This window comes from Panthera onca, chromosome B4 (genome assembly GCF_046562875.1).
Source record: "Panthera onca isolate mPanOnc1 chromosome B4, mPanOnc1 haplotype 2, whole genome shotgun sequence".
Taxonomy (NCBI): domain Eukaryota; kingdom Metazoa; phylum Chordata; class Mammalia; order Carnivora; family Felidae; genus Panthera; species Panthera onca.
The window spans coordinates 121534549-121550413 of NC_138345.1; the positions used below are offsets into that span (position 1 = coordinate 121534549).

At 37.5% G+C, this 15865-nt stretch overlaps 1 protein-coding gene across 9 annotated transcripts in view; it reads left to right on the forward strand.

The window, feature by feature from the left end:
• The first annotated feature begins 2975 nt into the window (after positions 1–2975).
• The window catches only part of MYBPC1 (myosin binding protein C1), an 87666-nt gene continuing 74776 nt past the window's right edge, over positions 2976–15865 (forward strand). For all 9 annotated transcript variants that reach the window (XM_060656617.3, XM_060656623.3, XM_060656621.3 and 6 more), the window contains exon 1: positions 2976–3107. In XM_060656617.3, coding sequence (XP_060512600.2) covers positions 3083–3107 — 25 coding nt within the window. In that variant the 5' untranslated portion in view covers positions 2976–3082. The remainder of the gene's footprint in view (positions 3108–15865) is intronic.

A 15865-nucleotide genomic window follows, 5' to 3' on the forward strand; every position in this document is an offset into this window, starting at 1 on the left:
GAAGCTTACATTTATACTTCTCTGTATTCTTTAGTTGAGGCAGGAAATATTACTGCTTTTGTTTTGGAAGACCTGGCAGAGATTGATATTTGCCTATTCAACACCCCTTCGCTTCATTCTCTTCAGTAACAGAAGTCCATTGTAACTGAGAATAAAGGACTACATTTCCCAGCTTCTTTTGTAGCCAAATATGGCCTTATAATCAAGTTGTGGCCAATGATAGGTATTAGATGTTTTGTATGGAACTTCAAAGAAGTCTTATTAAAATGGAAAATTGAGTCCTTTTTTTCTTTTTTTTTTTAATGCTGCCTGGAATGTGAACGTAATAGCTAGAGTACTTGCAGCCACAGTAAGCCATGAAGTTACCTGGAGGATGGTGGAGCAGGAAGAAGGAGCCTGGAATCCTGATGACACTGTGGAGCTCCTATAATGACTCTAAATTAGTTACTTTTAGACTTATTTTGTGTAAGCAAGAAAGTTCTATCTTGATTTAACTGTTGTTATTTTAGGGCTACATTCACCCAAATATAACACTAAATAATAAAAAAGGAAAAACCCAATAGAGCATTTAACAAATGAAAAAAAGAGCCTTGTTGACTATTCTCCCCACTTCCTGAGAGTGATGTTGGAGATGAAGTCTGTAACCTACTAAATGGATATACAAGATCCAAAACAAGGGTTATGTGTTCTTAAAACAATATAGTCCTGGAAAAATTACACATATCTACTTGTTATTCTAACTTAAATCTTACTTCAACCATCTTATAGATGGCATTTGTCCTAGAATTTGTCTTCCAATTCCTCCAATAATTTTTTGTCTTTTTACAATCAAGTCCTATATTACCAAAAAGTTTTTCAGGTCATAAAATATTTTCTCCATGGGTTGCAATATTTCCTGGCATTTGTTCGCTTCAGTAAAATGATCAGTGCATTAAAAACCCAATGGAGTTTCTGCCAAAGCCAATGATGGCATGGCACCTCTCTTGTGGCACGCGTGAAATCTGCCCATCACTATAGACATTCTTCTGCAATATGACACTTTGTCCTTATGTCCATTTTACATGTGGTGTCCAGTGTGCTGGGAATACTGAAAAATAAAAGATTCTTTTTTAGGGACTACTCATATAGAATCAAGACGTTAAACCTAGAAGGGGCTTCAGAGGTCATTTTTTCTAGTCCCTCATTTTACACAAAAGGAAACTGAGGCCTAGAAAGGCCACTTGACTTTCTTAGAGTAACTCAGCTGGTTGATGATAGGTCGAAAAATAGAACCCAAGGATCTGACTTCAGATTCTAGCCTCTTTCATTTGTTTCATCTGTTAATTGATACTCTCATGAAGACTCAGGACAAAAAAAAGTTACTTTTTCTTTCAAGGAATATCTAGCTTTATATTACCAAATTGGCTGTTTTCTGGCTGACATTCAGCTGTTTAGCATCTAAGAGCAAGGGAATATTTTAGAAAAGCAAAACAATGTGCTCAGTCTCACTATGTGGTTGAAAAAAGGCTTTCTTTATAGAAGATGTTCATTGACCTTCTTAACTGGCTTCCCTCCCCCTCCCCACCACATAGCTAAAGCATGATGCTATTGAGTTCTAAGTTGAGTTTCCATCCTTATATGAAAAGTTAGCTTGGCACAGAGTTTGGTAGAGCTAAGTCTGACCAGCTGCGCTCTCAGCCACAAGGGAAATTAAACGAGACAGTGTGGCTGGTTCAGTACAAATCAATCAAAGTCCCTCGAAAATAATCTCAAAAACACATACCAATAAAGATACGTGAACAGTCGTCTTTCCACATGAACTAATTTTAGTCTTGGTCTCTGAGGTGTCACACATGTGGACAAAGAAAGCAAGGTGTCTTTTTTAGTTTGACCATGTGGTAGTTCATATTTCTTTGTCAGTTCCATGAGAGTTTTGGGAGAAAGTGGCCAAATCTGATATAGTTTGCCAATATCTGAGGTTACATTTGTGTGTCTGTTGGCCACCTTGAAACAAAACAATGGCTATAGGTCTATCTAACTGTATTTTCTCATGGCCCATATATTTTTAAGTGAACAATTCTGTGGTTTTTAACACATTCACAAAGTTATACAACCATCACTACTATCTAACTCTAGAACACATTTTCATCACCCCCCCAAAGAAATTCCACATCCATGATCAATGACTCCCAATTCCAGCTCCCTTCAGCCCCTGGAAAAAAGTCAACCACTAATTGACTTTCTGACTCTGGATTTGCCTAACATGGGCATTTTATATCAGTGGAATTGTATACTGTGGTCTTATGCACCTAGCTTCTCTCACTTAGTATAATGTTCTCAAGCTTCCCCATGTTGTAGCATGTATCATTATTTCATTCTTTTATATGCCCGGTATTTTTTTCAGGACATTTCTTGAAAAAAGGAAAGTGCTAAGTATATCCCAACAGAAACACTTGCTATTCTTGCAAAAACAAAAAATGAGGCAGGATTTTCAGTATAGAAATTTGGCTTGACAAATTAATATTAACATATTACTGAAAAAATGAGAAAGAAAAGTAAAACCAATAATTAAGAACTGATGAATACAAAAAGCCAATGGGAGCATAAACATTGTCATCTGAACACAGAGATTTTTTTCCTTATAATCGTAGTGAAAATTAAGGTATATGTTGAATTAGCATATTATGATTTTTAATTTAATTTTTTATCATCCAGCAAACATTCTGTACTCCTGACTCGACACATGCCTTATCAGACAGAAAGACAAGAATAAGAAGGAACACGGAGCTGCAGCTGAATTTAGAAAGTTAGAGGTGTTCTCAGAGCCACACGAGATGGACAGGAGATTCCTTCCAGTAGGCGAGAGAGCAGAGTGCAGACAACAGATGTGAGAAAGGTCCTCATAGCTGTCAAGTTCCAGCATCCTTGTGTTGAAGAAAGGGCGGTGCCAACGTGATTGCTGTGCAGACACAGTATAAAAGCACTGGACTTCTCCCCAACTGCTTGTCACGCTGACCTGCACCATCTCTCACTGTCTGTGGGGTTTCTGTCAACTAGTATCGGAGGGGAACAAACTTTTGGAGAATAACGTTTTATTGTGGTCATGCCAGAACCCACTAAGAAAGAGGGTAAGACTCATCCATAAATCTCTTTGTTGTACTTTTGAATACAGTATGCTCATTTGGGTATTTATTTTCAAACAAATACCCAGTTTCTTAAACAGACTATAAGATATAGAATCACTGTGATTTAAGGAAAAGATCCTTTACAGTACACAGACCAGAGGAAAATATAGGAAGAGTATAACGAATTGAAAAATATCTGAGAAAGATGGCTTATGAAGGGATAGTGACTAAAATGATCAAATTATAATTTTATCATTCAGTTGAAAGGTATCCTCAAAGTGTAATTTAAGGAGGTTAATTGCTCATGGTGAATATATTGCATTCTCAAGCATATTTTCTCAGGCTCAATCACAAATTTTTCACCATGTATTTGCAATTTGTGGGTGGTGGGAGAAGCTTGTAATGCTTTCTTAGTTAATAAATTTGATCAGATTTTAAAAAATAATTTGCAACAAATATCTCCAGATTTGCTATATCTTTTTTCATGGGAAGACATTTAAAATGTACAGATATACAGATGCAGCTATTTTTTTTATCAGTGCTTTTGGAGTTTCTTACTTATTATATTATTAAATTCTTGCATGCAAAGAAAATGAGACAACTGGGTAAAAGAGAATGTCTTTGAATATCGCTGCTACATTATGTTCTTCAATGGTTTTTCTTATAGACATATTCTTAATATGTAACCTTTTAAGAATAATTACACTGAAAATAGGATAAGATTCTTCATTAGAAGAAATGCTTCTTCTAATAAAGTTTCTCCCTTTTATAAAAAAAATCAATATTTAAGAACTACTAATTAGTAACATAAATAAATTAGAATTAGAAATTACTAAAATGACTAATGAAAAACACAAATTAACAGCACAAGTACAGGAAGCTTAATTTTTAATGGAAATGTCTTTTTAAAATATTATTTCATTCATATTAGTCTTCATTAGTGCTTACCAAATCTTTATTTTTGACATATTTTTTTTAAAAACTCTGCTCATTTTATTTTATTTTATTTTGTTTTTCTAGTTTTTGCATTTTTTTCTTTTTTAATTTAAAATTTGAGTTAGTTAACATACAGTGCAGTATTGGTTTCAGGAGTTTATTTTTGACTTCTGCAAATAAAAGAAAAAAAAAGATTAGCAGAAGCATAAAAATTGTATTCAGTATTTTCACTTTTAATTCTTAAAACTGCTTTTAGTCATTGTTTTGGAGAACCTTGAAAAAGATGCTAGACATGGGGCCTAAAATTGAAATACTACCCAAATTATCAAAAGTCTTTGAAATATATTTTCTTTATGTAATTAAGTAACCAGTGTTGACAGGCTGTGGTGATCAGTTTACAGGTTGGCTTTACTTAGTGGTGGAGGCATTGATGGATGAAGTCTTCCACCCGAAATAACCACACCAAATGCATGCATTAATATGGGAACTTAATCCCAACTACCAGGCAGTGAGTCCAACCCCTGCTAAAGTGTCTTATTTGTAATGCAAATGATTTACATGTGTATTAAGTGTCCTTTTTATTTGATCTGTCACTTGACTAGCCTCTTCAAGGCTTATTTGGATGAAATGCATTCTATGTTTCCTGGCTAAGGACAGAATATTGTTTTAATTATCTTGCATTTAGTGGATAAATTTGCATGTGTTATTTTAATGCTCAATTGAAAATGACAAGCTGAAAAACTAATAAATAAGATGACAGACTGTAGAGCTTATAAAGCCAATCAAATTACGTTGGTTGCTAGATGTGATAAAGTTTTACTTTTGGTCTGGTTTTACAACTCAATCTGACCCACTCCGCTTTTAGAGACCATGAAATTTTAGAGCTACAAAAAGGAAGATCTATCTTTAACTTCAGCATTCCCCCCTCCCCCCAAATATTTATTTTTTTCTTTTTGAATAAATCAATACAGATGCCAAGGTCCCCATGATCTTCTTTTGCTATAAATGCACGGTTGATATTCTGTGTAAGAGTCTCCCCCCCTCCCCAGGACAGTAATTTTATACTCATAGATTCTGCGGTTAGTTTAAATTTGGATAGTGGGGAGTGGGGATAAAAAGAGGGTTACTGATGTATTTAAAATCCTTTAAGGAAGTACAGGGATTTTTTCCGTTTCCTTACCAGCAGAATGGGTTCTTAAAGGAACTGCACCTTACATAATTTTCCTGGTGAAATCATTGCACTTTCATATTATTTACATTAAAGAGTAAGATGTATGGCAATTCAGGAACTATTCTGGTCCTTGTACCTCCTCCTAACTTACTTCATTTTCCCTGGGGTTGGTTTTGTTCCATCCGCTTGGATCCCTCTGAAAGATAGCCTCAAGAATAAAACCTGCCACCAAACCAAGTCTTCAGAGTCACTTTAAACTATCTGCAGAAACACTTCCAAGGGACAGGTTCCTCCAGCTCCTATAAATCTTACATCTTCTCTCCACCTGGGAGAACCATGCCCAAGAAGGACATGACCACTTGCTGTGACTCTTGATAGGACACATGAGCCTAGGATCCAGGAGGATGCAGTAACTCCTCAAAAGAGGCTGAGTTTTCATCATCTGAATGTGTAAAAGACATCTCCCTTAACTGCCTCCCAACCTACAGTGACCAAATTCTGGGAGCTTCATGTTGGGTCTTGGGAGAACTAAAATCTTCTAAGGAGGTGGAGGAAGGACAGGTGTAACTTTGGACCTCAAGGAGGAAGTCTAATGGAAGTAATTAGCCAACAGTTCTGATTTAGACTCTTGAAAACATTCTGGATGGCTCAGTAACCCCTTCTGGAGAAAGAAAGCATTTTTTTTTTTAACTTTAGTTATTTATTTTGAGAGAGAGATAGAATGTGTGAGTTGGGGAATGGCAGAGGGACAAAGAGAGGTAAAATCCCAAGCAGGCTCTGCACTGTCAGCCCAGAGCCCTACATGGGGCTTGAACTCATGAACCACGAGATCATGACCTGAGCTGAGATCAAGAGTTAGACGCTTAACTGACTGAGCCATCCAGTTGCCCCAGGAAAACGTTATTTTTAAGGAGTAACCATTTCCTATTGCCCTCCTCTCCACCTTCATCAATTGAATATTTATTCATTAGACAACTATAGTATTTTTACTGTCAGTTCCAGATAAAAGGCCTATCTTTTGCTTGGGATTCATGCAGAACCTGAGGCCTAGTTATTCCAATCAAATAGTAACAGGATGTGGATGGAAGTTTCAGATTTGTGGGAATCTCCCAGAGTTTCTGATACATGTATTTATGCATCAACTATTAACTGAGCACTTACTGTAAGCTAGTCTCTGGGATTTCAGAGACATATACAACATGGTATCTATTCTAAAAGCCCTCATGATTAATTGCCTCTGAGCATTTAATGTGTAAAAGAATCACTTTTCACTGGAAATTTCTCTTTTCCTTCAAGGAGTGACTTTATCAACATGAAACTTGAAAATTTCTAATTAGAAATTAGAAAATACTTCTGTGGTAGAACCCCCAATATTTTAAAAATGCCATGAATGGCTTTTAAACCCATAAAATGATTTCATCAGAATTTTATCTCTATAGTATGTGATCATTAAAATCTGGTTCTTTAATATACTTAGACAATTGTTAACTATCAGAATCTACAGGACCTAGAAAAATTATCTGAGGCCTTAACACCAATTTCACTTTTTGTTATGTGATATACCAGGCCCTATTGTATTTCATGTACTTAACTCATAGGAAAAAGGCAAAAGTTCTCCTTGTTGCCTGGGTATGATTCAAAAAGCTTTGGGAAAGACACTATAGCTTTCTCACCTTCCATGTCAAATCTCTTCTTGGAAACTCAAACATGACAAAACATAGGTTCATTTATGGCCATAACTTTAAGGGACCATTCTGATAACTCCAGGAATCAAAGGTATGGCATTGTTGCTACAGATTCTTTTGCTATATCAACATACAGGATCTATCTGTCAAAACTATCTTGACCTTTCTCAGTAGGAATGGATGGGAACGTGGTAAAGGAGAATAACTTTCTTTCAGTCCATAGAAGTTTTTCCTTTGCTTTATCTTTTTTTCTTGGTCCCTAGAGATTTCATCACATCTTAAAGTTCTGCCCCAAATCTATCTGAATGTAGAGCAGGATTCATCACCTCTTGCTTATTTCTCAGCATCACCCAAAGCTTAGTCATCATCAGAAAAGGTGCCCTGGTGATGGCCAACCTCCTCTCATATTTACTCCTTGACCTTCAGTTTCCACCTGCATGAGACTGGAAGGCCTATTTCAAACACCAAAATAAATTTGTTTTGGGAGAAGTCACCTTACATATAGAATATTACCTTTCATTCAAATTGGGGAAAAGTTAATTTGTAAGAAGTAAGGGAAAGAATGGGAGCAGAGGGAGGAGCTATTTTATCAAGGGCGACTATTTTCCTCCAAATCTGAAATGGTTCACTTAGGTCAAGTTGAAGATTTGGATGAGGAATGAAGAAGTTGTATAAATGAATGTCATGATATTTTTCCCCCTGACAAAACTTTGCCATTCTGTACAGGAGAGGAGTGGTGTAGATCTGAGCTCTCTGCTGTTGGAAGGAATACTCTGGGACAAATGCATGCACACCAGAGAAGCTTAATACTTGGCAAAATCATTCTTTTTCAGTAGCCTGCTTTTATGACTGTCCGGGCTGCACCTGTTAGGAAGATAAATAAAGGACTGGCCAATTCTTTCCTCTCAAGTGCCCTAAATATATCGCTTTAAAAAAACTTTGGAAAAAACAAGTTGTATCCTTGTTTCTCATCCAGTAAATCTGAAGAAGTCTTCTCCGGGTCTTTCAAAGTACAACAAAGTCAGCTGTAAGGGAGTTCCTGAAAATGAGCAAAGAAAAAGACTGGGCTCTTCAGTGGGTCTGAGGGTCCCAAGTGAAAGAGAAAAGGAAAGCATTTGCAAGCCTCTGTTCCCTCAATGACTCCCTTTATTTTGGACCCGAGACATGGCCTTGAAACATTTTATTTTAGGCCCCTTATGGGCACACAATTCACACTTTCCTTATTTATAGCCATTTCAAAGTATCCCCGAATCCTACATGAATGGTGAAGAAACCACCCTGGCTGAAGTGACTTTTAAGAAATGCATGGGCATAATAATAAATAAACAAGTGGTCTTTCTAAAAAACTTGAGCAAATATGAAAACAATGTTTTTGCCATACTTTTGTAAGTAAATATATCCCTTTTTAAAATTTTAGAGAGTTGTTGTGAAAGAAAATAAGTTCTGTGGTTTTTACAGCCCTAAAAAGCAAAAGCATTTTTGTTATTTTTGCAGAAATTTCTTATAATTATTTTCTCTAACATGTATTTGTAGGCTCTTTAGGCACACACGGAGAAGAATTTTTATTATTGTTAATATTTACTATTTTTATCTGCACTCCTCCTTAATTTGTCTTTGAAACCTATATTAAGAGACACAATATACTCTTGGCAGCCTGTGATTTCTGGTAATTCTAGATCTCATCTCTAGACACACTTGGGTGTGTTAGATAATAAAGAACAGAATTAAAGCCCTAGAAATCAAAAATCAAAAATCAAAAAATCAAAACTCATTTTATGTGTGTACCTGAGGGGACACGGCCATGTCTCCTTTCTTGGTTTTTATCCCATATCAGCTCTTGATAGGAACAGCTGTCTTTTCTGGAGTCCTTGTTGGTCCAGCCTGTTAAACCCGAGGAAAACCCAATAAATATGTGGAAAGGCAGTTACTGAATTACAGTGTTCCTAGTTGGGGTAATTATGAAGTAGTCATTGTTTATTCAAGAGCAGTTTCCGAAAATCTGAAAGCATAGTGATTAAGGAATATGAAACTGTGAAAAAGAAGACTTTATCAATTAATTTCCTGTAAGTATGCAAAGCGTCTCATAACCAGAGAGAACAGGGCTTCTGTCCCCACAGCTTTTTATAAAAACAGCCCCAAACCATCAAAGGGACAATATCATGTGCTCTACTCTGTGTGGCTAGGCCCAGTTTTAATTTATAAGAAGTACATTTGTTTTGGACAGCTACGCAGATAGACAGTAAGCCAAATTTCAGGATGTTCCCATTCGTGGGGCAGATTATTTATGGGTTTTCCATTTCTATATTATCGGCAGTGTATTATTTATGCATTTCCAGAGTAAAGTCTTAGATTCCTTCAGATTGGGGAGTGAAGTGGCCGATTTGGCAAACCAGGATCATTTCGTTACATGCTTATTTCTCTCTCTAAAAATGAATTCATAAAAAGCTAACTGTAATCTGACTTCTATTATGCCTTTCAAGTCTGAAATCCACTTTGATAAGTCTTTTGCCCTTTTACGGTCCCTCAGGAATCTTTTTTATGGGCCAGTTTGGCACATCAATGTAAGACCTAAAGTTATGTTTAATATGTCAGATGTTAGATCTTTACTTTTGTTATTCATTTTCTTTGACTTGTACTATAGATATTTGCAAGAACCTAGGTTAGAAAATGTTTTTCTTTTTCTCCAAAATCATCCAATTCTTCCTGTAAATAGTATCAAATCTCTTTTCAAACTCCTCAGAATTCTTTGCTTGTATCAGATATTACCTTCTGCATTTTATAAAATTTTATATATCTTGCAACAGAATGCTCTACTTGTAACTTAAAAATAATATATTTGTATAATTCTTTTCATTTCTCATTTTTTAAAGTTAGATGGATTTAGAATTATTCTGCATAGTATTTTGGCTTTTCCCTTATGCATATTAAGTCATAGTCATTATTAAACACAGTAACATAAACAAGGTATACTATTCATAGAACATTCTAGGCTGTTCAAGTTCCAGCTGTACCATGTATTGAGTTAGTTACACTTCATATGCTTCAGTTTCCTCCTCTGTGAAATGTGAATAATAATAGTACCCGACCCATTAGGTCTTTGCATGAAGGAAATAAGATAAATAAAGTAAAAAGCTCAGAATAGGACCTACCATGTAAGAACTTAAGTATTTTCCTTCTAAAACAGCAAACTCAGAATCTGGCATAAGGTGTTAAATGCCTTACCCTTAACATAAACTTTGAGGGCATTTCCACCAACATAGAACAACCACTGTAAGGTACATAATAACCACTGCTCCTCTCCTTAATATTTATTTAATAACTATTGTTAATATTTATAATATCTTCCAAAGAAGTTGCTGTTATTATCATAGCCATCACTGCCACTGCCATGAGAATTTCCTTTTTTAACTTGGGGTGAATCATCTTAGTTTTCACCCACAGAAACCCAGATAAAATAAGAGGTCTCTACTCCAGAGCCTATGTTGTGTTCCCACTGAAATATATCATGTCCACTTAGGGGTCTCCAGTTGTTAAACAGACGAAGATAACCAGTTGTTTCTCCACTGTTCCGTTGTGGAAGCATGGCCTTTCCCACTTAGTTGAAAGAGTCACCCTGTGCAGTTGAACATGTAACTGTATCCGCCACCAACGGCTGAAAGGCTTGGGTTTGTGGAACATTAAGATTTCTCTCCCCACAGGGGTGCGTTTAGCAGGTGGGGTCTTCCAGGTCTGAGTATTTCTGAGATAGTCACATAAAGAACTCTCCATGACCACATATGGTTGTGATTGATTGAGTGCCACTGTGTTTACTGCTGTGGAATTTTATTTTTATGACCCCACCTGGCATCAGGCCTGTCCTTCCTCTATTTTTAAAAAGTCACCCAATCGGAGGCCCAGCAATGCGTTGGGGCAAGGCCTTTAAGGGATTTATCTGATAACCGTATAACCACATAAGAGTGCTGTGATTGTGGTGATGGTCTGCCCAGGAACAGACCCCCGGGAGAGGCAGAAAAAGGGGAAATTGTTAACAATTTGAATCACTTTTGCAATAATTTCCTTGTGACCTGTGCTAAATTTTTAAACTTTTTCAATTTGAGTAAAGATTTTCCCACACCACCTCCACCCCATCTATGCCACTCAACCCCCGTTTGACTCTTACTTCAAATATGGTAAGAATCACGCTAAAGAAACAAGTCATCAGATCTTAGCAAAAGGCTTCATTTTAATCCAGCCCCATGTTAACAGTGAGAAGCTATTTGTTGCTGTGCAATTCTAACCCTATTTCAATTCTTTTCCTGTGTGGAATGACATTCCGAAGTTGAAACATGCATAATTAGAAAGACATACGACCAACCTGACTGGAGGTTGGGGTGGGGATGGGGGGGCACCTGGCCGTCTCAGTCGGAAGAGCTGCCAACTGTTGAATTCAGGGTTGTGGGTTCAAGCCCCACATTGTGTGTAGAGATTACTTAAAAATAAAATCTTATAAAAAATAACAATTCTACAAGGAAAGGGGAAAAAATCCTGTGGGTTCAGGGAAATTCCATCAAGCTGAATAATGAGTCATTGAAAATTTGCATACCTGATTCACAAGTAGACTTCATGTATTCAGAACCTTAGAATACAATTTTTGGCAATATTTAGCCACAGTAAATGAATATGGATTTAATTGACTGAAGCATTCTGAATAGCTGGTCTCCTTGGAATCTCAGAGTTTATTTTGTTCTCAAACCGTATTATTTCAACCAATTTGGATAGAAACATGCCTTCAATGTAACATTTTACTCCTTGCTTTTTTTTTTAAATTTTTATTTATTTTGAAAGAGAGAGTGTGCATGCATGCATGCACAGGGTAGGGGCAGAGAAGAGAGAGAATCCCAAGCAGGCTCTGTGCTGCTAGCTCACAGAAATGTGAGATCATGACCCGAGCCGAAATCAAGAGTCAGATGCTTAACCAACTGAGCCACTCAGGTGCCCCTACTTCTTACTTTTAAAAACAGAGTACAAGGGTGCCTGGGTGGCTCAGGTGATTGTCCGACTCTTGATTTAGTCTAGGTCATGATCTCATGATTCATGAGTTCGAGCTCCACATCAGGCTCTGTGCTGACAGCCAGGGCCTCCTTGAAATTCTCCCTTTCTCTCTGCCCCTCCCCTGCTCTCATTCTCTCTGTCTCTCTCAAAAATAAATAAATAAATTAATTAATTAATTAAAAAAACCAAAGTACAGTGGAAATAACTTTGTCTTAAATTATAGATGTCAGTTATTGTGCCACGTGACACCTTGAGAGCCCAAATTATTTGCTTTTGTATTAATTGGACTCATATTATTTGCATTTTGAATGCAATTTTCCATAGCTCTCCTGTTTCATCCCTTGCTAGAAGTCCACTATCTTCTTTTATTACTCTTGTCAGGCAGTATTTTAAGCTGTCCCCCTCTCTTTTCTGTGGACCCCAGGGGGATTCTGGAATCCCCCTGAGTGGGGCTACACTGTGGAGTGTCCACAAGGCGCCTAGGGCATCACATTTAAGGAGGCATGCACTCTCAGAGTCATGCAAGGGTCGAGTTGGCACTTGTGAGTGAGTGCCTCCTTAAATCCCACCCCTGGCCTGCCTCACCAGAGTCCCAATTCCCAGGCTTGTTAAGGACCTGGGTGGGCTCTCTTGTGAATCAAGCACTTAGGCTTTTAGTGCCCAGGGCTTGAGAAGCTTGAAACAAATCCATTTTGCTCTTTGGACACCCTTTTAAATTGACTGGTCAGCAGCTGTTCTCTGGATAAGTGAGGTTGCTAGATAGCTGAATTCTGAATAGGGGAAGTATTACCAGACAGTATTTTGTCTCTATTATTGTCTCTATTATTGTACACATAGGAAAATAAGTTATATTTAAGCCCACCAAACCAATTTATAGTTTTTATTTTGACTGCTTCATTCATTTAATTCATCAAGGCTACAGATTTTTCCTGAATGAGGCATATGACATAAGTTTATTTTTTTAAGTGTCCACGCACAAAATAATTTTTTAAGAAGATTTATCATAAATTCTAAATGTTTCTCAAACTTTGTGGTCTCAGATACATTGGCACTTAATAACTATTGAGAAACTAAAAAGCCTACACACATTATATTTATCAATATATACTGTATTAGAAATTAAAACTGATAAATTTTTAAGAGATAAAAATACACAGCACATGTTCTATTAGTTGTCAGAGAGTTGATGTCATCACACATTATATATCCTTTGCGTATTTGTGAGAGAATATGAATGAAAAAGGCAAATAATGTCTTAGCATTATTATGAAAATAGTTGTGACCTTGTGGATCCCCAGAAAGGTCTCAGGAGCTCTCAAGGATACCCAGATCATACTCTAAGAATCACTATTATAAACCAATAAAGAATTACCTCTAAAAAATGTCTAATCCCAAATCCCTAAATCCCAAGGTATAAGATATCCACACCCACAGCCTATAATGAATATAATAGGGGACAAATTAAGCATCTAACTGTAAAAACGTTAGATTAAACATTAATTTATTTCTCAAACCTAGATTCTGATGCCTAAGGAATATGGCCAGTACAAAAGGCATCGTCATTGTGTTTGCTGATAGTTTTGGTGACAGTTATAATTCATATAATTAAAACTTCTCTAAGTATTATGAACACCTCCATACAAATAATATTTTATACTAAAGCAGTTTCCATTGTGCTGGGCATAGGCTGCAACATGCACACAGTGCCAGATCCCACTATCACCAGGGGATATACCTGACAATATTTATATATTTAACCTGGGAAGAAAGATAATTTGCTATACTACCAAACATGACAAAACAGAAGTCGGCCAGATAAAGCCTCATTCACCACGATGCTTACAATATATAAAGCATTCACATATTTTATTTCAAACCAAGAATGTGACTTTGAGAATACATAATGAGGGACAACATAACAATTTTCTCCCGCACAGAAAATTACCAAAGGATGGTTTTAGCACAATTATTTTATCCAACAAAGTGACAAAAGGAAAGCCACAAAAAAAGACCTGTAATTCTACCACTCGATGATAACATAACAAGTGTTATTACATGTTCTTCCTGTCTTTTCTATGCCTCTGCAACATATTCATAGGATGTAATTGTGTTCTCCATGCTATCAAAAGGCTAAATTAAACTGCACCTGAAAGCCCATAAAACATTTTTAAAGAATCCAAACAATGTATTATCTGAGTCAGTGAGCCCATGGGAAGGAGAGAGCTGGGATGTTTATATCATTTTGGTGTAGAGACACATACATAGAGAGAGGCAGGTCAGTTAATGCCTCCTAAGACCTGAGTTGGTTTTTTTCCCCCCTTTAATTTACTGACCATGGAACCCTTGATTGTAGAAAACAGGAATGGATTGCATCGGAGAAAGCAGACCATTTATGGAGCTTCTGGGTTCCTGGTCTTTCAGCAGACCCCAGAGGCCACATACGGGCTGTGTGTTTAGCAGCTGCCACCAGTGCCCGTCAGTTAGAGTGCCCTGGCACTCGCTATGCAGACATGCCATTGGTGGCATACCTGTGCTTCTTACAGTAGGTGGTCATAGGAAAAATCCACCATAAATAGATCAAGCCCTTTGAAAACGCTTCAGTGTTGCAGAGGGAGGGTAAGTCTATATCTGTGAACTAGAAAGGATCAAAGAACAGCCGTCCTTGCCTAAGGAAGCACGAGGTAACTTTAGTTGCTGGTTCAGAATCTAATTAATTTTTATGTTGTCCACAAAAACATTTTGGGGTGCCTGGGTGGCTCAGTCGGTTAAGTGTCCGACTTCGGTTCAAGTCACGATCTCACAGCTCATGGGTTTGAGCCCCACGTAGAGCTCTGTGCTGACAGCTCAGAGCCTGGAGCCTGCTTTGCATCCTATGTCTCCCTCTGCCCCTCCCCTGCTCATGCTCTGTCTCTTGCTCCTTCAAAGGTGAATAAACATTACATATATATATATATTTTTATAAATATATGTGTATATATTTATAAATATATATATTATATTTCCTTGGACTTATTACTTTCTGGGTTTCCAAGTTTCTTCCTTTTATTAAAAAAAAAAGTTACATCCCTTGTATATCCTTTACTCCATCCTGTCTGTATGTTTCCTAATCAAGACAACCGGGGAGGATGAAAGAGATGGACAAAAATCCTACTTTATTCACCTGGCAGAAAAGTTCTGAAAAATTTGCCTTTTGGTTTTTGAATTAGCAGAAGTAGAGCAGGGCCTCACTTCAATAAATAACCTTTGCTCCAAATCTAAAGATTTGGAGAGTTTCCCAAGGCCAAGTGCCTCCTGACAGTTAGGACAGGGCTAAGCTAGTTGACCGTGGAGTTAGCATGGCTGATTGAGGGTTATGTGCTAAGAAATGCAACCCAGATTTTGAGAGGGGGAATTCCTTAGAAAGGCCAAGGTTGTACCGGCACTGAGGGCCAAAACTCTAGCCTAATTGCTCTCCTGCCCTTGTTAAGAAATGATGGGGTTGGGTGAATGCCTCACAGCATTCAGCCAGCAGAAGGGTCGCCAATGGGAGACATAGTGTTCCCTGTGGGTAGTGCAGATGAAGAAAGCTGCCCTTGGAGTGCCAGCGGACAGTTCTTGATTTCTTGGCAGCGAGGAGAAGGGGCTTTTGTGCCATACTGAACAGGCTGCCAATCAACTATATTTATAGAGCACCTGCTGTGCAGAATTTGAAAAGGAGGAGGAGACAGGCCTTGTCCTCAAGAAGCTTGTGATCAAAGAGAGAGGAAAAGTGCCCATGTATGGTAACCCCTTACATTCACAATCACATTTGAAATGGGACAGAATTAGGTGATATTTAGGACACAGTCTGAGACTTCTTACTCAAAGTGTGGGTTGTGGACCGACAGCATCAGTATCAGCTGGGAGCCTGTTAGAAATGCAGAAACTTGAAGCCTGCCGCTGACCCCCAGAATCAGAAT